General features: G+C 42.3%; 1 protein-coding gene across 2 annotated transcripts in view; it reads right to left on the minus strand.

Moving 5' to 3' along the window:
• TEK (TEK receptor tyrosine kinase) overlaps positions 1-18,690 on the minus strand; it is a 112,979-nt gene that overhangs the window by 56,848 nt on the left and 37,441 nt on the right. For both annotated transcript variants that reach the window (XM_006770988.2, XM_015568658.1), the window contains exons 2-6: positions 13,195-13,506; positions 4,889-4,999; positions 3,916-4,068; positions 606-737; positions 9-149 (exon numbers count right to left, since the gene is read on the minus strand). In XM_006770988.2, coding sequence (XP_006771051.1) covers positions 9-149; positions 606-737; positions 3,916-4,068; positions 4,889-4,999; positions 13,195-13,506 — 849 coding nt within the window. The remainder of the gene's footprint in view (positions 1-8; positions 150-605; positions 738-3,915; positions 4,069-4,888; positions 5,000-13,194; positions 13,507-18,690) is intronic.

Raw genomic sequence — 18,690 nt, forward strand, 5'->3', positions numbered from 1 at the left:
GTGCATACCTTCATTGCACTGCAGGCTCTTCCAGCCGGTGGCACAGGAGCACCCATAGGGGTCCGGGAGACAGAACACGTAGGACTTGCATCCCTCTGGTCCACTACACTGTTCCTTACAAGTTCTGCCAAATGTGTGCCGTTCGCAAGCTTTTTGGGGGAGAAAAGGGTGATTCAGAGTCAAGCATACAACCCTTTGAAATGCGTAAGTCTTCCCTTAAAGGGTCTCTCCTAGACCACTGAACATGGAAAATAATCCAGTCTCAGCTGTGGTACGGGCAGGGTGAACATGCATTTTATAGACCATGAAAGTGCCCCACAGAGAGGATCTCAGAGCCACACCCACAATTATGCAGGCTGTGCACAGCACACACCTAGGGGGTGCATTCGCATCACAGACATTGAGGATTCGTTTATGTATTGAAACTTTCCAGTAGTTGGCAATAAAATCTCTTAGAAAAGGGCACCTTTTTCTAACTCACACAAAGGTACCGTATGCCTAGCAGAGGCCATTTGACTTCCATTCCCAACTCTGTCCACATACAAAATTCTAGATCCAATGGCATCTTTTTCAATCCACAACTTACCCAAGTACTCTTGACTTACCCTTCTCACATGTTCTCCCCATAAACCCAGGAGGGCAAATGCATTCCCCAGTGTCCTCGTGGCAGACACCATTGTTCACACAGGCAGTGCAGACACGGTTACACTCAGGTCCCCACTTCTGAGCCTCGCACCCTTTCGTTAAGGAAAACAAGGCTGTGGTGAGTAACACACATTAACAACAAACCTGCTACATGTCGGTCATTTCAGAGGACCCGAGTGAATGGATATAAACAAAATACAACCTTTGCTCTTTAAAGGCTAATAGTTTAATATGGGAAACAGATATGTTAACAGAAAATAATGATAGGAACAAAGACAAAAAGTACCTAACTCTGTCTTGGGGATGGAAGAGGGCATAAAGGAAGACTTCCCAGAGGAGGTGGTATGTGAGCAGAATCTGCAGCACCACCTAAGTCAAGCATGTCAAACTCAAAGGCTAAAACAGGCCAAATAAAAGAGGCATGTGGCCCGTGGACTGCGAGTTTGACACGGTTGACCTAAGTAGCAAGGAAGATAGGACTGTAGAGTGCGTTCCAGGCGAAGGCGAGGCCAAGAAGAGAGCACCATGTGCTGGCAGAGCTGCAGGTGTGGTTAGAGCCTAGAACAGTGATTTCCAAAGTGTGGTCCTGAATCAGCAGTATCTCCATCACCCGTTAGCTATGCAAATCTCAGACTCCCACCCACGACCTCCTGATGAGAAACTGTGGTGGTGGTCTGGCAATCGAAACTCAACAATTCTCCCAGATGATTCTGATGCAAGCCCGAGTTTGAGAACCTCTGGTAAAATGTGGAGAAGGGATATGGCCCAAAGGAGAAGCAGACGCTAGTAGCATCCACTCATTTTCCAGGCAGAAAAAATAAAAAGTGAAACAAGATACACAAACCTAAAGTACAAGATACACAAACCTAAAGTAAAGGTCAAATGCTTCTGGATTCATATTTCTTGGCTACTTCTCTCCAGCACTTGGTGACTTTAGATTAATTGGGTCTAAGGATACCTTCTGATATATATGGGGGTGTTGGGTTTTAAATTTTATTTTATTAAATAAAATTAAATTTTATTTAATTTTTCTTCTGTGCTCTTGGTCCCTGAATGTTATTTTCATGATGGTGAAGCTTGGACCTGTGCCTATAGCCAATGTAACCTTGTAATTTCTTTGGCAAGAATTCCTGGTTATCAGTATTTTCTCTAAAATAATCAGGAAGACTGTCAACACAGACCTTTTCCTTCAGGCTTCCACTTACTAGATAGAGCTACAAAATGTCTCAAAGCTAATATTTACATGCCTTAGTGTAGAAAGGGGAAAATTATTCTGCACAATTAGCGATTTCTTAAGGGCCTGACCACAGGCTATGTGGACAGTGAAGACTAATGATGGAAAAAACTGGAAATGAAAACAGGCTTCCTGTCCCATTAAACTATGTCTCTAGTTTGACACCGAACACTAGACCTGTCCCAGGTTTGCACGGAATCTTGGGAAGGAGGAGAGAATAAAGCCCGAGGGAATGACTGGGGATGGAGAAGAGTTTGCTGATAAGCAATGATATGCACTCAGGCTTTGTTCTTTTCTTCACAAGCCGCACGGTTTTGTAATTTAGGAAACCACGGATTCACGGCCTACAGAGAGAAACCCTGTAAACTTAATGCTTATGGGGAATCTTCTGTCCGGGAGAGAATTTATACTAAAAATAAACCCTGTACACATACGCAGCATGATTTTCGCTACACAGGCTTTAAGCACTGACTCTTCCTAGGCTCCATTCATCCTGGAGAGGAACACCCTACAGTCAGGAGAAGTGGACCCATGCCTTCAAATGCCTAAACGTCAGAGAGGTCACCCTGGGGCAAATACTTTTAAATGTGATGATTGTATCCCAACCCACATTTCTTAGAATGAGTTTAGATATTGGCAGTGATGCTAAAACAGGTTCACTGAACTACTCCCTAAGAGCAAAGGAGAATAAACATGTGCTCCCAGCGATCTGAGAAAGAGGCAACTTGAAGATCAAAATGTGCATGAAGTCTTTTGCCTTATCTTAAAAGTTCAGGTGAATTTTAAATCCTAGTCTGTGCTGAGTTGTTTTCTAAAAGCTTTAAACTTTTTACCTTGTGTCAATATCTGAGGTTTCTGACATTGCTGGAAAATCTGCCCATTTAACCCAGACTCAGCACCGAGGTGCATGGTGCTGTATCAGCCTGGAGAGAAACTATCTAAGAAATGAATCTAAATTGTGTCCTTGCCATTCAGACTCTCCACGAGTGTAGTGGAATAAAAGGGATTTTACCTGCACAAACTAGATAAACCACACTTTTCATAAGTCTACTGTCATATTGCAATATCCATCTATTTGGTAATTAGCTAAGGAACAGTGGCTCATCTTATGATTCTTGTATTCTCAACACCAATACAACGCCTAAAAGTTAAAATCAACACTATTTGCTGAATGAGTGAATGAATGAATATCATGCAAAGCAAAATACTCTTTATGAGTTAGAGATGCCACTTATTAGAGGAATGACAAAGCATCCCAAGTACTTAGACCTGAAGCCTGAGTACTTAATATCATGAATACCTGACATAGCTGGGGAAGACTCAGGGCCAATTTGTTGCTTCCTACAGATCAATTTTGTGTAAAAACTACTGATGATAGTTACTGCCCACTTTGATAGTTATAATGGGGTGAGGGGTGGTTTTCAGTAGTTCTAACTCTTGCACTTTTCAAACCTGAAAATAGAAATCACACTTGAGAGTTAAATGATCTGGAAATTGTGGGATTTACAGGAGACTTGACGTTTAACCAGATATTAGAGCAGCCCAGCAGGCCCACCTCGCCCCCTTAGGATACCCCTCAGGAGACTGACCAGGTCACGATTCCCCCTTTGTATGGGAGTGGTGCTGCTATTCAAGTGTGAGGTCCCCGTGCCCGTACCGGAGTATGTGGCTCCACCTTTGTCTATATCTCGTTGGTCCAGGCAAATAGACATTTGACATATGTGACACCAATTTTATTATCATGGGAATTCAAAACTTGGAAGTAAAAGAAACGTCACTGAATTTAAGTTAGGGAAATGGTAGGTGGCATCCTAGAGAGAAAGTCTACTCTTCCCCACCAGTGCGGAGCCCCAGATCTTCCCTGGAGCCTATCTTTTCTGAAAAGTTGCTTGTTGGCTTTTCCATCAATTTTCTAAGAGCCCTTAGTATACTTCCAACCAATCCCTGGTTTTTGTTCAGGTGCCAGAATCAGTTTACTTGCAAATAAAAATCCTAACAACTGTGCCATCACAGATAGTGGCCTCTCAATCACTTACTCCGGACTATGAGCCTGGTGAAGGCCGAGGTGAAGAGGTTTCCTCCTATGTACCTGGCCGAGTACACTCCAGCATCCTGGGGCTGAGCGTGAGGCAGATGCACTTCTAAAATATCAGGTACTTCGTGCCTGGGCACTGAATGGATGAAGGAACCTGATAAAGGAGAAGAGAAGAGAATAAAGGGTCACTCTCAAACACTCTTATTTCCTTGTCTGGCTCCTCTACTTGATCAGCCTTCCATAACCCGATAGAAAATGTGCTCCAGCTAGCATATTGAGTGTGGGAGAAGAATGCACTCCCAACAGTGGAGAAAGGTATGGTGATAGGGCAGATAGCCTATTAGTCCATGGAATCTACTGCCAAACACATGAAGATGTGGGGAGGCTGAAGTTCTTATCTGCTGCAGGTACACAGGCAAATCTGGGTGGGAAATGTCAACTAATCAATTAACCAGAAGATACCTAGAATCACTACTCCAATTTGGACGTCTTATCCATCCACAGAACTCAGAATAATCTCCAGCAATATTTCAGCTGAACCAGGTCTTCGCCACCAAGTGGTGCCAAACCATAGCTGGACGGAGATGGATTTGGATTGCACAGTTCAGGTCCCCCAGGGCGATTGCCAGTGGCTCTCCAGGCTCATGCTGAGCACTTTATTAACTTTGCAATCAAACAAACGTTTTATATGGCAGAATTTGGAACCCCATTTATCACATCACAATGGGATTTTATTGTACATTTATAATTCATACTGTATATTCACTTATGTCTATGAATCTCAAATTTACTTGATTAAGTCACCAAACACATCTCCTAAGAGAGATTCTATCATATAATTTGGTTTGCTTGCTTCATATTAGCTTTACTTCCAACATCTGCTTCTAAGACTGCAGTAAAATAATGCCCCAATGTGGTGTGTGCTAGCTGTGTCTCACACCATGGTGCTGAAAGGAAGCAAAACACAGACTCACCATTCTTGTAAATCACTGCATCTTCTTCTTTAATCAACACCTTTTTGAAAGATATGTTCACGTTATCTCCCCTGTCCACTGTCATGGTTAAAGTAGATGGTAGGAAGGAAGCTTTTAAGAGAGAGAGAGAAAACAAAGGAGAAAATGAGGTTGCATATTTTCTCCACCGTTTGAACTTCAGACTGTGAGGGCTGGCACTGGGCAGCAGTCAGCTGATTTTTCATGATATTAAAAACAGCAGTAGCTGATGGGTTTCTTAAGGTTATATCATTTTTTAAGAATCTGATGAAAGGAATGGTTATTTCCTTTGTAAAAATGTAAATATATACACACAACATACATACGTACATTTTTTCCATGCAACTAGCTGGGGAGGTGAGGACTTTGTATTGATTAATACCTATTACCAAACCAGAACCTGATATTAACGATGAAACAGCCTCCTTCTCCAATCCTTAGTAAGTTTCCTCAAAGTGGAATAGAATATGAATGGCCAGAAAAATGGCTTTTCCCTTGGTTCTTTCGGGTTGTTGTTGCTCCAAATGACTCTCACTGCTTTAGAATGCCCCAAGCATTTCTCCAATGGATTCAGTACAATGCTGCACTTACTATGAATGGTGTGAACATTGGAATATTGAAGAATAAGACAAAGACCCAACATCTTGCCTTCTACTCTTTAGTTAGATATATATGAGCTGACATAATCATGGGACTGGAGTATTAAGATGAAACTGGAGAAGTTATTGTGGATTTGGTTTATAACATAATTTTGGAAACTTCTGTCTCTGTGCTAAGCTTGGAACAAAGTATTGCCTGAGCTCCTTGATTTATGGGACAAGATGTGTGAACAAAATCTTGTCATCTCCCAGCTACAACAGGTCCTGAGTTCCTTTAACTTACACCATAATCTGCAGAGGACCACAGCTACAGAATAAGGGGGAATTCATTCTAGGCTTCAAGTTAAGCCACTTTTTAAAGTTCCAGCCTTATTGAGGTATAACTGACATGGAAAGTAGGCCAACATAAAAAATGTAAGGATAACCACTAAAAGAAGAGAAACAGAATATTTACAACTTTCCTAAATACAGAGGGCAGGGAGAATGGAAGCCAACAGGGACATAAAAGGAGAACAAATCACAAAGAAAAATCACAGCATGCAGAAAAGACATAAGAAGATGTTAAAAGCCAGAGATCCTCAGAATAAATTTAATAGTTATAAATATGTAAATATATGCTCTTTCCATTAACTACACATTTGGTGTAATGGCATATAAAACTGAGAATAAAGGGACAGAATAACATATACTACACTAATAACTAAAAGAACTTGATATTGCAATATTTATATCAGAAGAAAAATCTATTCAGATGCCAGAACAAAATTTTAGGGCTCAAGATGGCCTTTCCGTGATGAGAAAAAGACACAATCCACCAGGTGGGTTAAATAACCCTGAACTTGTATACGCCTCTAACACCAGAACTTCAAAACCCACAAAACAAAAGAAAGTGTCAAGTCCACAAGCATTGAGAAAATGTTCAACAACTGATGAATCAAACGGACCAAAAGTCAGTGAAGGCAAAGATTTGAATAACATGATTTAAGGTCTGTTGGATATTCATGGACCCCTGTAGGTAGCTTCTGAATACAGGCTATTTTGAAGCATACTGCCTGCTATTAAGCCATAAAGCACATCTCTGTAAATAATGAAGAATCAAATTCTCTGACTAGAATCCACCTAAATTAGAAATCAGTGCAAAACACCCTCTACCTAATGTCTGAATCCCCACAGAGTGGCTTTTGGATGGGCGGCTTGAGAAGCTGATCAAGAGCTCAGAGAGCTGCCCTTGAGGGCAGAAGATGGCTTTAACCCAGGCTGGGGATCCGGGCTTTGGGTCTGTCTGCTTGTTGTGCCCGCTGACCAAGGCCCAGGGCCCAGCCAGGACTCCCACATGGGTGCCTTGGTGCAGACAGGAGAATAGTGCAGGTCAAAGAGCCTGTGAGCGCTGGGATAAGACAGTCCTGGCTTGCGACTACCCTCTGACACTCACTGGGCCTCTGTGAGCAACCTGCTTAACCTCTGGACACCACAGTGTCCTCATCTATAATTTGGAAGTAAAAATATTTACCTTAAAAGGTTGTTCAAAATATTAAATGATGTATGCCAAGCCCCCGGGTGCTTAGAAGAAGTCAGTATCCTTCCCAAATATAAATAAACAGCAGCACTGCTGTGCTGACTTTTGTAATATGCACTTGAGTAGTGACTTTCTCTACTGGACTAACATGAACCAACCTGAACAGGCCCTGGGGGCAGGGGGGGCTCTGGTGGGCGCCCACCCACACTGACAAGGCACTTCATTCTGCAGCCCTCGCGTGTGTAAATCGCTCTCTGCGGCAAGCTCCTGGGCTCCTGGGATAATTTTTCCAACCACTTTATGTTGGTTCCTTTCTCTGTGGTTTGTTTATATTTTCTGCCCCTGACTGTTTAGCTGACCATGGGACTTCTCGCCCAGCATTGTTTCTGAAAAGGAACCAAGACTCCCCACTACACTCAACCCCAAGACAGCTTCTCTCTCTCCCCCACGCTGTGGCTATTGTTCCAGATCTTATGCTCTCTGAGCTCCCCGTTCCCTCAGGTAGGAACACAGCCATACCAGAGTCCCACGGCTGCCCAGCCTGGCACCTCCTGCACCCACGTCTCCAGGCTGATGACCCAGGAGCCCAGCTTCTCTATGGTGCACACAGGCTGATGCCGTGGGCCCTGACTAGACCGTGAAAACAATGAGGACCTTTGAACTGTGCCTACTGCCTCCAGGCACTGTGCTGAGGACTTGACACGTATTGAATTTTCATAATGTCTCTGTGAGATGGCTACTACCATTATCCTACTCTTACAAATGAAGAGATTAAGATACACAGAGGTTATGCAACCTATCCAAGATCACACAGCAAGTTCATGGAAGAGATCTTTCAGAGGTTAGTACTCAAAAGGCTTCAGATCCCAGCACCTTGTCTTAAAGGAGACTGCTGAGGCCTGGGCGAGAGGAGGAGCTGCAGGGTCACTGGGATGAGCCCCTTAATGGGCAGAACTTAACTAAAAACACAGTTCACTGTTCCTTAAAGGGCTGGAGAAGAAAAATAGATGGTGTTACAAAAATGTTTCTTAAGGATGAAAAATAATTGAAAAAATTTTCAGTTGTCTCCTTTAATGAGAGTTAAAGACTAGGAGTAATAAGATGTACTTTTATGTTCATTATTATCCTATATAATAAAAGCCTAATATGCAAATTGTCTCCTCGACTGGGAGTTTGACCAGAAGGCAGGGCCAGCTGGCCAACTGCAGGAAGGGAGGTCCTAGCCAGCAGCAGGCAGCCGGGGGAAGGGAGGCTCCGGCCAGCAGCAGGCAGTGCACCAGGCCTCTAGTTTTGTATAATTTCACAAAAGCCCTGTGCAAACAGGATATCCAATTTACCGACATGGGAGACAGAGTTAAGGGTAACTAAGTCCCTTACTCAAGGCCTCCTAACTTTGAGTAAGTGTGAAAGTTAACACACAATCTCAAGATGTCCACACTTGTTCCCCAACCCCAGCTCTCCAGCCTCATCATACTCCGGGCCTGTATCCGGGCCAGCCTCCATTCTGAAATATATGAAGTTCTTCAAACAGACCGTGTGATCATTCACGTCTAAGTTGTGAACTTCCTTTCTCTCTGCTCCTTCATTTCCTCTATGTCTCACCAACTCCTTTTCATTCAGTCTTCATTTATTTATTTATTTTTAATTTGTTTTAGAGAGACGAAGGGAGGGAGAGAGGGAGAGAGGAAGAGAAAGAGAGAGAGAGAGAGAGAGAGAGAGAAAGAGAGAGAGAGACATCAATGTGAGAATGAAACTTCGATCAGTTGTCTCCTGCTCAAGCCCTGACCGTGGATGCAATCTACAACCTAGGTATGTCCCCTGACCGGAAATCAAACCCTCGACCTTTCAGTGAGTGGCACAATGCTCCAACCAACTGAGCAACACTGGCCAGGGCTCAGTCTTCACTTAGCTGTCACTTTTTCCAGGTGCCTTACACCGCCCCTGGGATCCAGGTGAAGTGCCATCATAACTGCACTTCCTGTTACAGTGCCACTGCTATGGTATTGCCCCTACTAGCCTGAGCTCCAGGAGGGCAGGTCCATTGGAAGGCAGCACAAGGTGGGCGGGGCCTGGCCTCTGGGATCAGGCTTGTGTTAACCATCCCAGGTCCAATAATGAGAACCAGGTGTGCAAATGTACCCTAAGTTATAATAGCTACAAGCCTCACCTATTAATATGGGGTCATAACAGTCCTCACGAGATAAGCATTTGGTAAAGACTAGATTTTACAGCAATATATATATAAATAGTAAGTACTTGGGAAGTATTAACATCATCGCATCTCCCGTGTGTGGCACAAATAGAGGCTGAATAATACTTGTGGAATGAAAGAATAAATGAATGAATCTGATTTCAAATCTTCCTACTTCCCTTATGCTTTCAACATGTTCATTTGCATTATTTAGATGAAAACGGCTCACCTCTTCCAACTTCCCAAATCATGTGTGGAAAGTTTGATGTCCTTAAATCCAGCTATTTCTCAAATGAAAATAAGGAAGAAAAATCACCTGCGTTTCTTCCGATGGAACACCCAAACAGATGTTTGCTTGTGAAAATGTCTCAAACTTCATATCTACCTCCCCACTCCCAAATGAAATCGCCAGCAAGGTCTGAAAAAAAACTGCTTTTGACTTTTTTGGATGATGCCATTGATAAAAACAGGTTGGCCATTTGGAGTACGAGAGCCAATTTAAGCCATGTTTTGGCACATCTCAAATGGATTTTCCACTTCCTCCCAGATGCAGGAGTCAGCAGCAGGCAGGACTGTTTCGGTGTTTATGCTACCCCGCTGTGTCCCTGGGCAGGCACTTGCGGTTCCCACGATGTTGTACCAGGGAATTGATAGTGTCATGAAGACAGAGTTTTGGAGGTTTTCCTGATTCACTATGAAGGATATCACTTTCCTCACATCATATTTCAGCTGTTGGATGGTCAACAAAAGAAACAGAATCAGTTCAACGGCCTGAGCTGTTATTACTAAAATACAGGAAAGTACTGCCTATTTTTCTATTTTATATAAACCTCCACAATTATGTTAAGTAGATGATATTAAAAATTTTCACAAGTGGGAAAATTAATAGCCCCACTAAATTACTGCTTATCCCAAGGAACCATAATGATGATAATTATTGAACATTTACTGTGAGCCAGATAACGTTGATGATCTCATTTGACTCTTGAGTGTATGTGGTTCAGTCTCTATCCTCATTTTTTTTTTCAAATGAGGAAACTATTATTTCAATTAAGTAACTTGCCCTGGGTCATAGCACTCAGTTGCAGAGCTGAGCTCAAACCCACGTATGGTGACATCCACTCCTGTATCTCTACACTGTGCCCTGCGCTGTTCTGTAGGGTTTCTGTTGGAGTGGTTGTACTTCATAAAACAAGTGCTCAGGGTGAGGGAGAGAGAGAGGTGGACACTGAGAGTGATACACAAAGGGCAGTGCGGTGGCCAGAAATACCGGCTCTGAAATCCGATCACTTGGCATCAAATCCATTCCCACCATTTACAGACTGCTGCTGTCATTACTATGTAAAGCACTCTGCAATGCCTCCTTGACACAAGCTTTTTAGAACACATCCACTGTGCAAGTCATATCTTATTTTAATTTTTTAAAAATTATATTTTTATTGATTTTAGAGAGGAAGGGAGAAGGAAAGAGAGATGGAAACATCAATGATGAGAGAGAATCATTTATCGGCTGCCTCCTGCACGTCCCCTACTAGGGAACAAGCCCACAACCCAGGCATGTGCTCTTGACCGGAATTGAACCCAGGACCTTTCAGTCCACAGGCTGATGCTCTAGCCACTGAGCTAAACCGGCTAGGGCATCATATCTTATTTTAAATGCACTCATGGAACTGGCTTCTTGCATATACCACCTTATTTAAAACTTAAAAGACAATTTTGAAGATATTATTATGACTATTCCACAGATGATGGAACATGAGACTTACAGCGGTTAAATATGTTGCCTAAGCCCACACAGCTAGTAAAGGTTGGAGAATGGATTAACACTCAGGTGAATATGAATCTAAAAGCCATCTTTTCTCAGCTGTTTCTCACTATCCAAGCCTGCCGGTGCCTCATTTCGCTGACTGTGCCCTCTCTATCTGTGCTGACCTGGTCTCTGTTTGGAGGGACCATTACAGTTGGCTTTTGACTCCTATTGTTCTGGTCAAACATGCTCTACGGGTTCTTATTTACACACTGGCAAAGACAATCCCAGGACACCCAGAAAGGGCACGGTGGCACTTCACATTTCATTCCTGTGAACCCATGAGGGCATGAGTCTCAGATTGTCTTCATTCAGAGTGTGAAAATGTCAGCAGAAGGACATAACTCTTTATCCAAGTGGAATCCCAAATGTCACATGTGAAATATAATAGAGGTGACTTTTCACCTTGCTAGCTTTGGCACACCTCACATCCCTTTGTGCAACCTCTCTTCCCTCGCCAGGAGCTGCATTCCTGGGAATGTCTGCTGTGCACTTTTCCCACTCGCCCTGGTGTCAGTCAAAGGGGAACATAACAGTTTTGCTAAGAAACCTTTTCCATCATTTGTAATGAATAATGGTTTCATCACGTTTGACCTTAGAATGAGCTTACTGCCTTCAAATCTTTTCATTACCACCATTAGCAAAGTCAAAGCAATGTTATCAGGTGAACCCCAGCTGGGCTCCTAGTGTACCCTTCAAAGTGTGGTCTCTCCCAGGAGAACCTTCTCACCTGAGACCTTGTTAGAAATGCAGAAGTCTAGCTGCCTTTCTGGTCCTGGGAGCCTTAGGGCAGAACAGAATCATTCAGGAGTGTGACAGCACCATCGCCTCCCAACTGCCATCCATGTGGCCGGCTGCCCTACAGACTGAGCCTAGGACCCACTTCCATCACATCCCTGCCTTGTGAGGTGCAGCCTCCCTTGCAGAAGGCTCTCAATATCCTCCTTCATAGTCCTGGTGTGCTGTGAGCCGGGTCTGGGCACTCCACTGCTAAAATTAAGTCCTCATCTTCTTCCAAGAATGGCAGCCTGCAAAGAAGGCCCAGTTCTTCATCCCTCTGTGTAGCCACAACTCTTCACCATGTCACTGGGCAGTGCCCTCCCATCTGATTTAGGCTCAGCTTGGAGCAATAAAATGAGGCAGAATTGAGAATGAATAATACTGACGCCAGGTTTCCACTTGTTCTCTGGCAAGTTTGCCGTGCCCATGAGACCATACCTAGGTTCATATGCATGTGGAACAGAGTCAAGCTGGCCCAACCAAGGCCAGCCTGATGAGCTGCCAGCCAGACAACACCCATACGTGTGAGAAAATCCAGTCAAGATCAGCAGAGCCACCCAATCACACCCACAAGCACTAAGTGCTTATGGTCGCATGCCTCTGTGGCCTGTGGTTGTGTTGCCCAGCATCCCTGTGGCAGTAGATAACTGACACAACCATAACCATTAGGTTCTGTTTTTGATAGATGTTTCCATTTTTAGTTTTTTATCTCTACCTTCTTTTCCCCCTGAAAACATTAGCTTCTGTTAAGAATATTTAAGGGACACTCATGCTCCCATCCCCCTGTTGTCCATGTCCATTGGTTTGGCTTATATACATGTATACAAGTCCTTCAGTTGCATGAGTGTGTGTGGCGGGGAGGTTGAGGGTTAATGGGGGGATGGGGACACATTTGTAATACCTTAATAATAATAAAAAAAAAAAACTAGGAAAAAAATTAAAAAATATAAAACAAAACAAACAAACAAAAAAGAATATTTAAGGGAAAGCAAAAATAAATAAAATAAAATAAAGAATCAAATAAAAAAGTCAATGAGAAAGCTCAAAATAGCCAACCATCTGGAAGTGCACAGCTGACTTCATTGCTGTGACTTTTACATTACATGCATGTAACATGCTCATTTTTCCATAGGGCTGCAAATCCCTTTGTAGAATATATATTCCACTTCATCTTATGCACAGTGTCTAGTGAATGGGGTTGAAGTTGGCCTGGACGGCCTCGTTTCTCTCTGATGCTTGGTGTACTAGAGAGAGCAATGTTTGGAAAAGGGCAGACAAGGTCTTGAAGCTATGCCCAGGCAGCTCATACCAGCCCCTGAGTGAGCAGCTGCCAACACAAAAGGTGTGTTTGTGTCTCAGTGGGTCTCACGTGCCCACAACTAAGGGACATCTTACCTTGTTGCCGCATCTTCATGGTGCGTATCTTTATTGCCTCTCCTCGAACCCGCCCTTCACAGAAGTAAGCACCGTTGATTTTACTGGCCTTCTCTCTCTTCCAGATGACTGTTTTCACCCATTCTCTGCTCACATCTTGAGTAACTTCCAGTGGATCCTGGTGCTGGTTCATTAAGGCTTCAAAGTCTCTTCCCATGGTGAGGGGCTCATGGGGACGCCATCCAGAGGCGATGCAGGTGAGGGATGTTTCAGCGTCAGACACAAGAGGTAGGGAATTGATCAGGATCAGGTCCATGGCACCATCCACTGTGCCTAGAAGGAAAGAGGGAGCATAATGTAAGAGGAAGGTTATTAACATGGCCCACAGGATAAACTGCTGCTTACAAAGCCGTGTCTAAAAGTAGCCATGTGGGTCTGTTCCAGACTGACATACCTCGATGTGCAGTTGTGGGGATGAGAAGAGATAAACCAAAGAACTTATATACTTATATACATAGCTCATGGACAAGGGCAATAGGGTAGTGAAGACCTGGGGGCGTGAGTCGGGACTGGGAAGGGGGGGAAATGGGAGATATCTGTAATACTAGCAGTCCTTCTAAAATGCTACTCTGATCAGGTGCCTGTCTGCCAGAGGACAGAATCCAAAACCCTTCAGCATGGCATCACCTCAGCCCTGCTGACCACTCCTGCACCACTGCACACCCGAGCTGCAATGAACTGTCAGTTTATGCCATTCTCCAAAACAAGTTCTGCACTATATATCTCTACCCATTGTAGTGCCTGAGACATGAGTGAGGTACTCAATCAATGCTGTTGAGTTGAGATAAAGTCATGATAATGGCATTATTGTCATTAATTATAATTATCATTAATTATTAATTAATGATAATGTGGTACTGCCATAACAACAACGTTTTCTAAAGAAATATATCAACTAGATACAAGTAGGTTTACAGTTGTGAATATACAAAACACAGACTTTATTCTTGTATTATTAATTTACTATTGTATGATTTTCCACATGAACAACTATAAATCTACTTTGCCCACCCCTGTACACTGTATGCTCACTTTAAGATTCTCATCATTACCAAAGAATTGCCCAATTCCACATTAAAGGCCACAAAGACCTGTCTTGTAGGATCCTTGTGAAGATTAAATGAGAGAAAGTACATAACTTGCCCAGCACAGTGTCTATAGTAGATGGGACACAACGACCATTATTTCAGTTTTCTTTATTCTGTTTCCTAAACACCTAGTCTCAAAACTCAATGCTTCCCAAATGTAAAAACCTAGCCTGCAACCTGGGCATGTGCCCTGACCTGGTATGGAACCTTGACCTCCTGGTTCATAGGTTGACACTCAACCACTGAGCAACACCAGCCAGGCTGTGCCATTTTTTAAACAAGGCCACAAAGACCTGTCTTGTAGGATCCTTGTGAAGATTAAATGAGAGAAAGTACATAACTTGCCCAGCACAGTGTCTATAGTAGATGGGACACAACGACCATTATTTCAGTTTTCTTTATTCTGTTCCCTAAACACCTAGTCTCAAAACTCAATGCTTCCCAAATGTAAAAACCTAACCTTCAAATTTTATCCTATAAATGATGAAGCACATCATTTCACTTTCTTTAGCCCCCCTCCCTCCTGTTTTGATTTCTAGCATTTCTAAGATGAACAAATAGAATCTGTGCCTGTTCTCTCCTCTTGTTGGAGAACAGGGAAATACCAGGGATGGAGGATGTTCTCTGGCTCCGGCGATGGGTGATTCCCAAAACTTCATGAATAGGAGGTCAAGCACATTGGGTCATGAGGACCAACTGGAGTCTCAGAGACCTTTGTGTACCTTGTAAAGTGATTCAAGTAAGGTACATGTTAGCCCATCAAAATACTCATTAAATTTTCTCAACAACCCTGTGAAATATGTACCATTACCTTATTTTTAAATATAAAGAAATGAAGCCTCAAAAAATTGAGTAACTTATTCTATCTTCTCCAGCTGTTGAAGTCAGAGCTGAAATTCTCTGATGTCTTTCAGTTCGTGGATACACCATACCCTTTCCTGCCTCAAAGTCTTTGTACATGCTGATCCCTGTGCCTACAATACTGTTCTGCACTCTGCATGGCTAACTGATGCCATCCTTCGGGTCTCAGCTTAAGTGCCTTTCTCATAGATGGCTTCTCTCTCTGCCTTATCCATAACATCTCCACATTCTCATCCCTTAGCCTCTAATTCAGCTTTTTGTTTGTTTCATACAGATTATCATAATGTGTGAATATTTTATTTACTCTCTCTTCTCCCAGGTGGTAATTTTCATGAAGATGAGGATTGAAGCTGTTTTGTTCACATGGATTTATGTAGGACTATCCTGCTTAGTCTCAGCATATAGATAACTTGGACATATTTGTTAGATGGATGGATGGGTGGGTGGATGAATAGACAAATTTTACTGCAAACCTGTCAGATTCATGTCTACCTATTCACGCAGCTCTCACTTCTAGAACAATAAGGTTAAAAATGAAAATGCTGCCCTAGCCAGTTTGGCTCAGTGGATAGAACACCAGCCTGTGGACTGAAGGGTCCTGTGTACAGTTCTGCTGAATCTAAATGGACTTGCTTGCCCATATTCAAAAGACTGTTTTGATAATAAGTTTATAGGGGAAAAGCAAATGTTACAGTTTTTATAAAATATAATAGAAAGGTGATCAATAGTTGGTGAGCATTTGAACTCACTGGAATTCATTTTCCAGATCTTTTTGGAATGCCAACTTATGCCAAGCATTGTGCCTGCTATGAAGTCCTCATTCAATTTGTTTTTCATGGCAATTGCCAATGTTTGCTGTATGCAGTGAGGTTTTGAGGATGAGTCTACTGGGAGTTAATTTTTATCTGATTAATTAGGAAGAATTTATACGAGTTTCATTTCTTGTACTGTTAACACATGAGATTGAGGAAAGAAACCTCGAATAGAATTAATGGGATTCCAAGACTGACTCGGAAGCACCTAGCTTTCAACCTCATTGGTAACCTTAAGATCCTAAGAGAAAGAACAGAAGTTATAAGAAAAACATTGTAGAGGGAATGAGCTAGGACACCTAGCAGAATTACAGCCTGCCAAAATAATGCCAGAGCATAGCTCCTTTTCCACAGGTGCCTCTAGCCCTGCCTCTGTGTGCTCACCGCCTCACCTCCTACACTCACTCACTCCAGGCGTGCTCCCAGGGAGAGTCATCAAGAGGAAGGAAACATTGATTCTCTCAGCTCGGGTTTTACCAGCCCCATTTCTAGGGCCAGCTTGCCAAAACCAAGGGATCTGCTCTGAACTCATTGAACTGCATTGGCACTGGCCATGGTTTATTTAATGACTTTAGGAAATAATAGAGCAAGCCGTTGATTTGAAAAGACAACCACACTTCATCTGTCAATTGTTTCTAGGTATTGATCTGGTTTCGTTTTCCTCTTGCTCCTCCTACTTCTCTCCTTTTACTTCCCGTGCTAGGGAAATTCTGCATTCACGAGTCTGGATTTGACAACACTTGATTATCCTTATGCCAGTTATAGGAAGTCCCCTTCCACCAGTGAGTCCTCTGTCCTTTGTAATGCTGTTTTCAATAAAATACCAAAAAGATTTTGTATGTGAGCTGTGGATATGAGAAGAAGTCCTTACCAGATTCTTAGGGCAGATCTAAAACTCATCAACTTAGTTTTCCTAAAATAAGAATCCATATTTGCACATGTATATGCCTACATAATTTCTGGAAGGTGATACATAAAACTAAGAACAAGGGTGATCCTTTAGGAGAGAACTGGGCAGCTAGGGAACAATGATGGGAGGAAGGCTTTCCACTGTATACACATGTATGCTGGCTTTTGAACCATTTTAATATTACCTATGCATAAAAATTAAATGTAAAAATGTAAACATCATTGCCCATCACTTAAAAAGGCACGCTTAGACCTAGCTGGTTTGCCTCAGTGGATAGAGCATTGGCCTGCAGACTGAAGGATCCCGGGTTTGATTCCAGTCAAGGGCACATGCCCAGGTTGTGAGCTCAATCCCCAAAAAGGGATATACAGAAGGCAGCCAATCAATGATTCTCTCTCACCATTGATGTTTCTATCTCTTTCTCCCTCTCCCTCTCCCTTCCTCTCTGAAATTAATTATATATATATTTTAAAGGCACACTTGGAAGGAAATCAAGAGCCACAGAAATATATGTCTCTCAACATTTATCCCTACATCTGCTCCAAATCTCCTTAGATTGCATCCAAATAATGCATTTCCTCTTTCTCTCTTCTTTGGACTAATAATAAGAAATGTGATGTCATTCCACAATGTTGAAAAAGTTTTAAAACATGGCTTAAAAAGGATGGTGGCCACATTTCACTTTTTAAAGAAAATAGAGGCCCCATTGCAATGGGTGTAGCTATGGTGTGTGGCTTCTTAAGGGAGTTCTATGACTGCAATTGCATGGCAGGTGCCACATAAAGAATCTGCTATTAGGGACAGTTTCCTAAGAATAATTGCCAAAGAGAAATCCCCCCTGGGCTCACACCAGTATCAGTCCCTGTGCCTAATACCTTTTCTTGCACGACAGCATTGTTCTCTCCAGTCTCACTGACTTGTTTCATCACAACCACAGTCTGAAGGGTTCTGATAAAATCCATTGATTAGTTCAATTTTCATGTCTATCATCAAGGCTAAGAGTTTGCTATAAGTAAAAGTAAGATGCATATTGAATTTCATACAGCTTATATGTTTTGGGGATTCATAATATTTTTTCTTAGCAATGATCCTATAAAAACTTTCCAATACTTTGCATGAGATGTGCCTTGTTTACAAGGAAATACTTGCCCTGATGGCATGGCATTTGCCAAGTTAACAAATGATTGTTCATCACAATTGAGGCATAACAATACCCTAAAATGCCGTTTTGTTAATTATATTTCTTTTGTGATCAGCATCTAATCCTTACAGTAATATTTTCTTACTAAATCAGATTGTTGTGCATTCAAAATAGTGTTTAAATCTTGTATTTGCATCTATATTTTTCAAGGAGTTATTTCTCATTTTCGAAAGAGTGATTTAGAATGGTGGAGGTGAAGTGAAAAGCAGATTCTGGGCACCCACATGCACACGCTCACTGAGCTGCTCAACTTCCATCTCTTTTTTACATTTGGGCTTCATAGTGTTTTCATTTCGGGAAAAATTATTTTGCTTAAATAACAACATATAAAACCTCCAAGGTTATCACTTTTAACTACTTTTTTTTACAGATGAAAAACCCAAACGGATGAATATAAATATCAGTGAAACTACCGTATTTGCCGGCGTATAAGACGACTGGGCGTATAAGACGACCCCCTAACATTTCCACTCAAAATACAGAGTTTGTTATATACTCGCCATATAAGACTACCCCCTCTTCCGCACACCTTCCACACACCAAATAAAAGGTAAAACAATATCAGATTTGATTTTAACATTTTAA

This window comes from Myotis davidii, unplaced genomic scaffold (assembly GCF_000327345.1).
Source record: "Myotis davidii unplaced genomic scaffold, ASM32734v1 scaffold325, whole genome shotgun sequence".
Classification (NCBI taxonomy): domain Eukaryota; kingdom Metazoa; phylum Chordata; class Mammalia; order Chiroptera; family Vespertilionidae; genus Myotis; species Myotis davidii.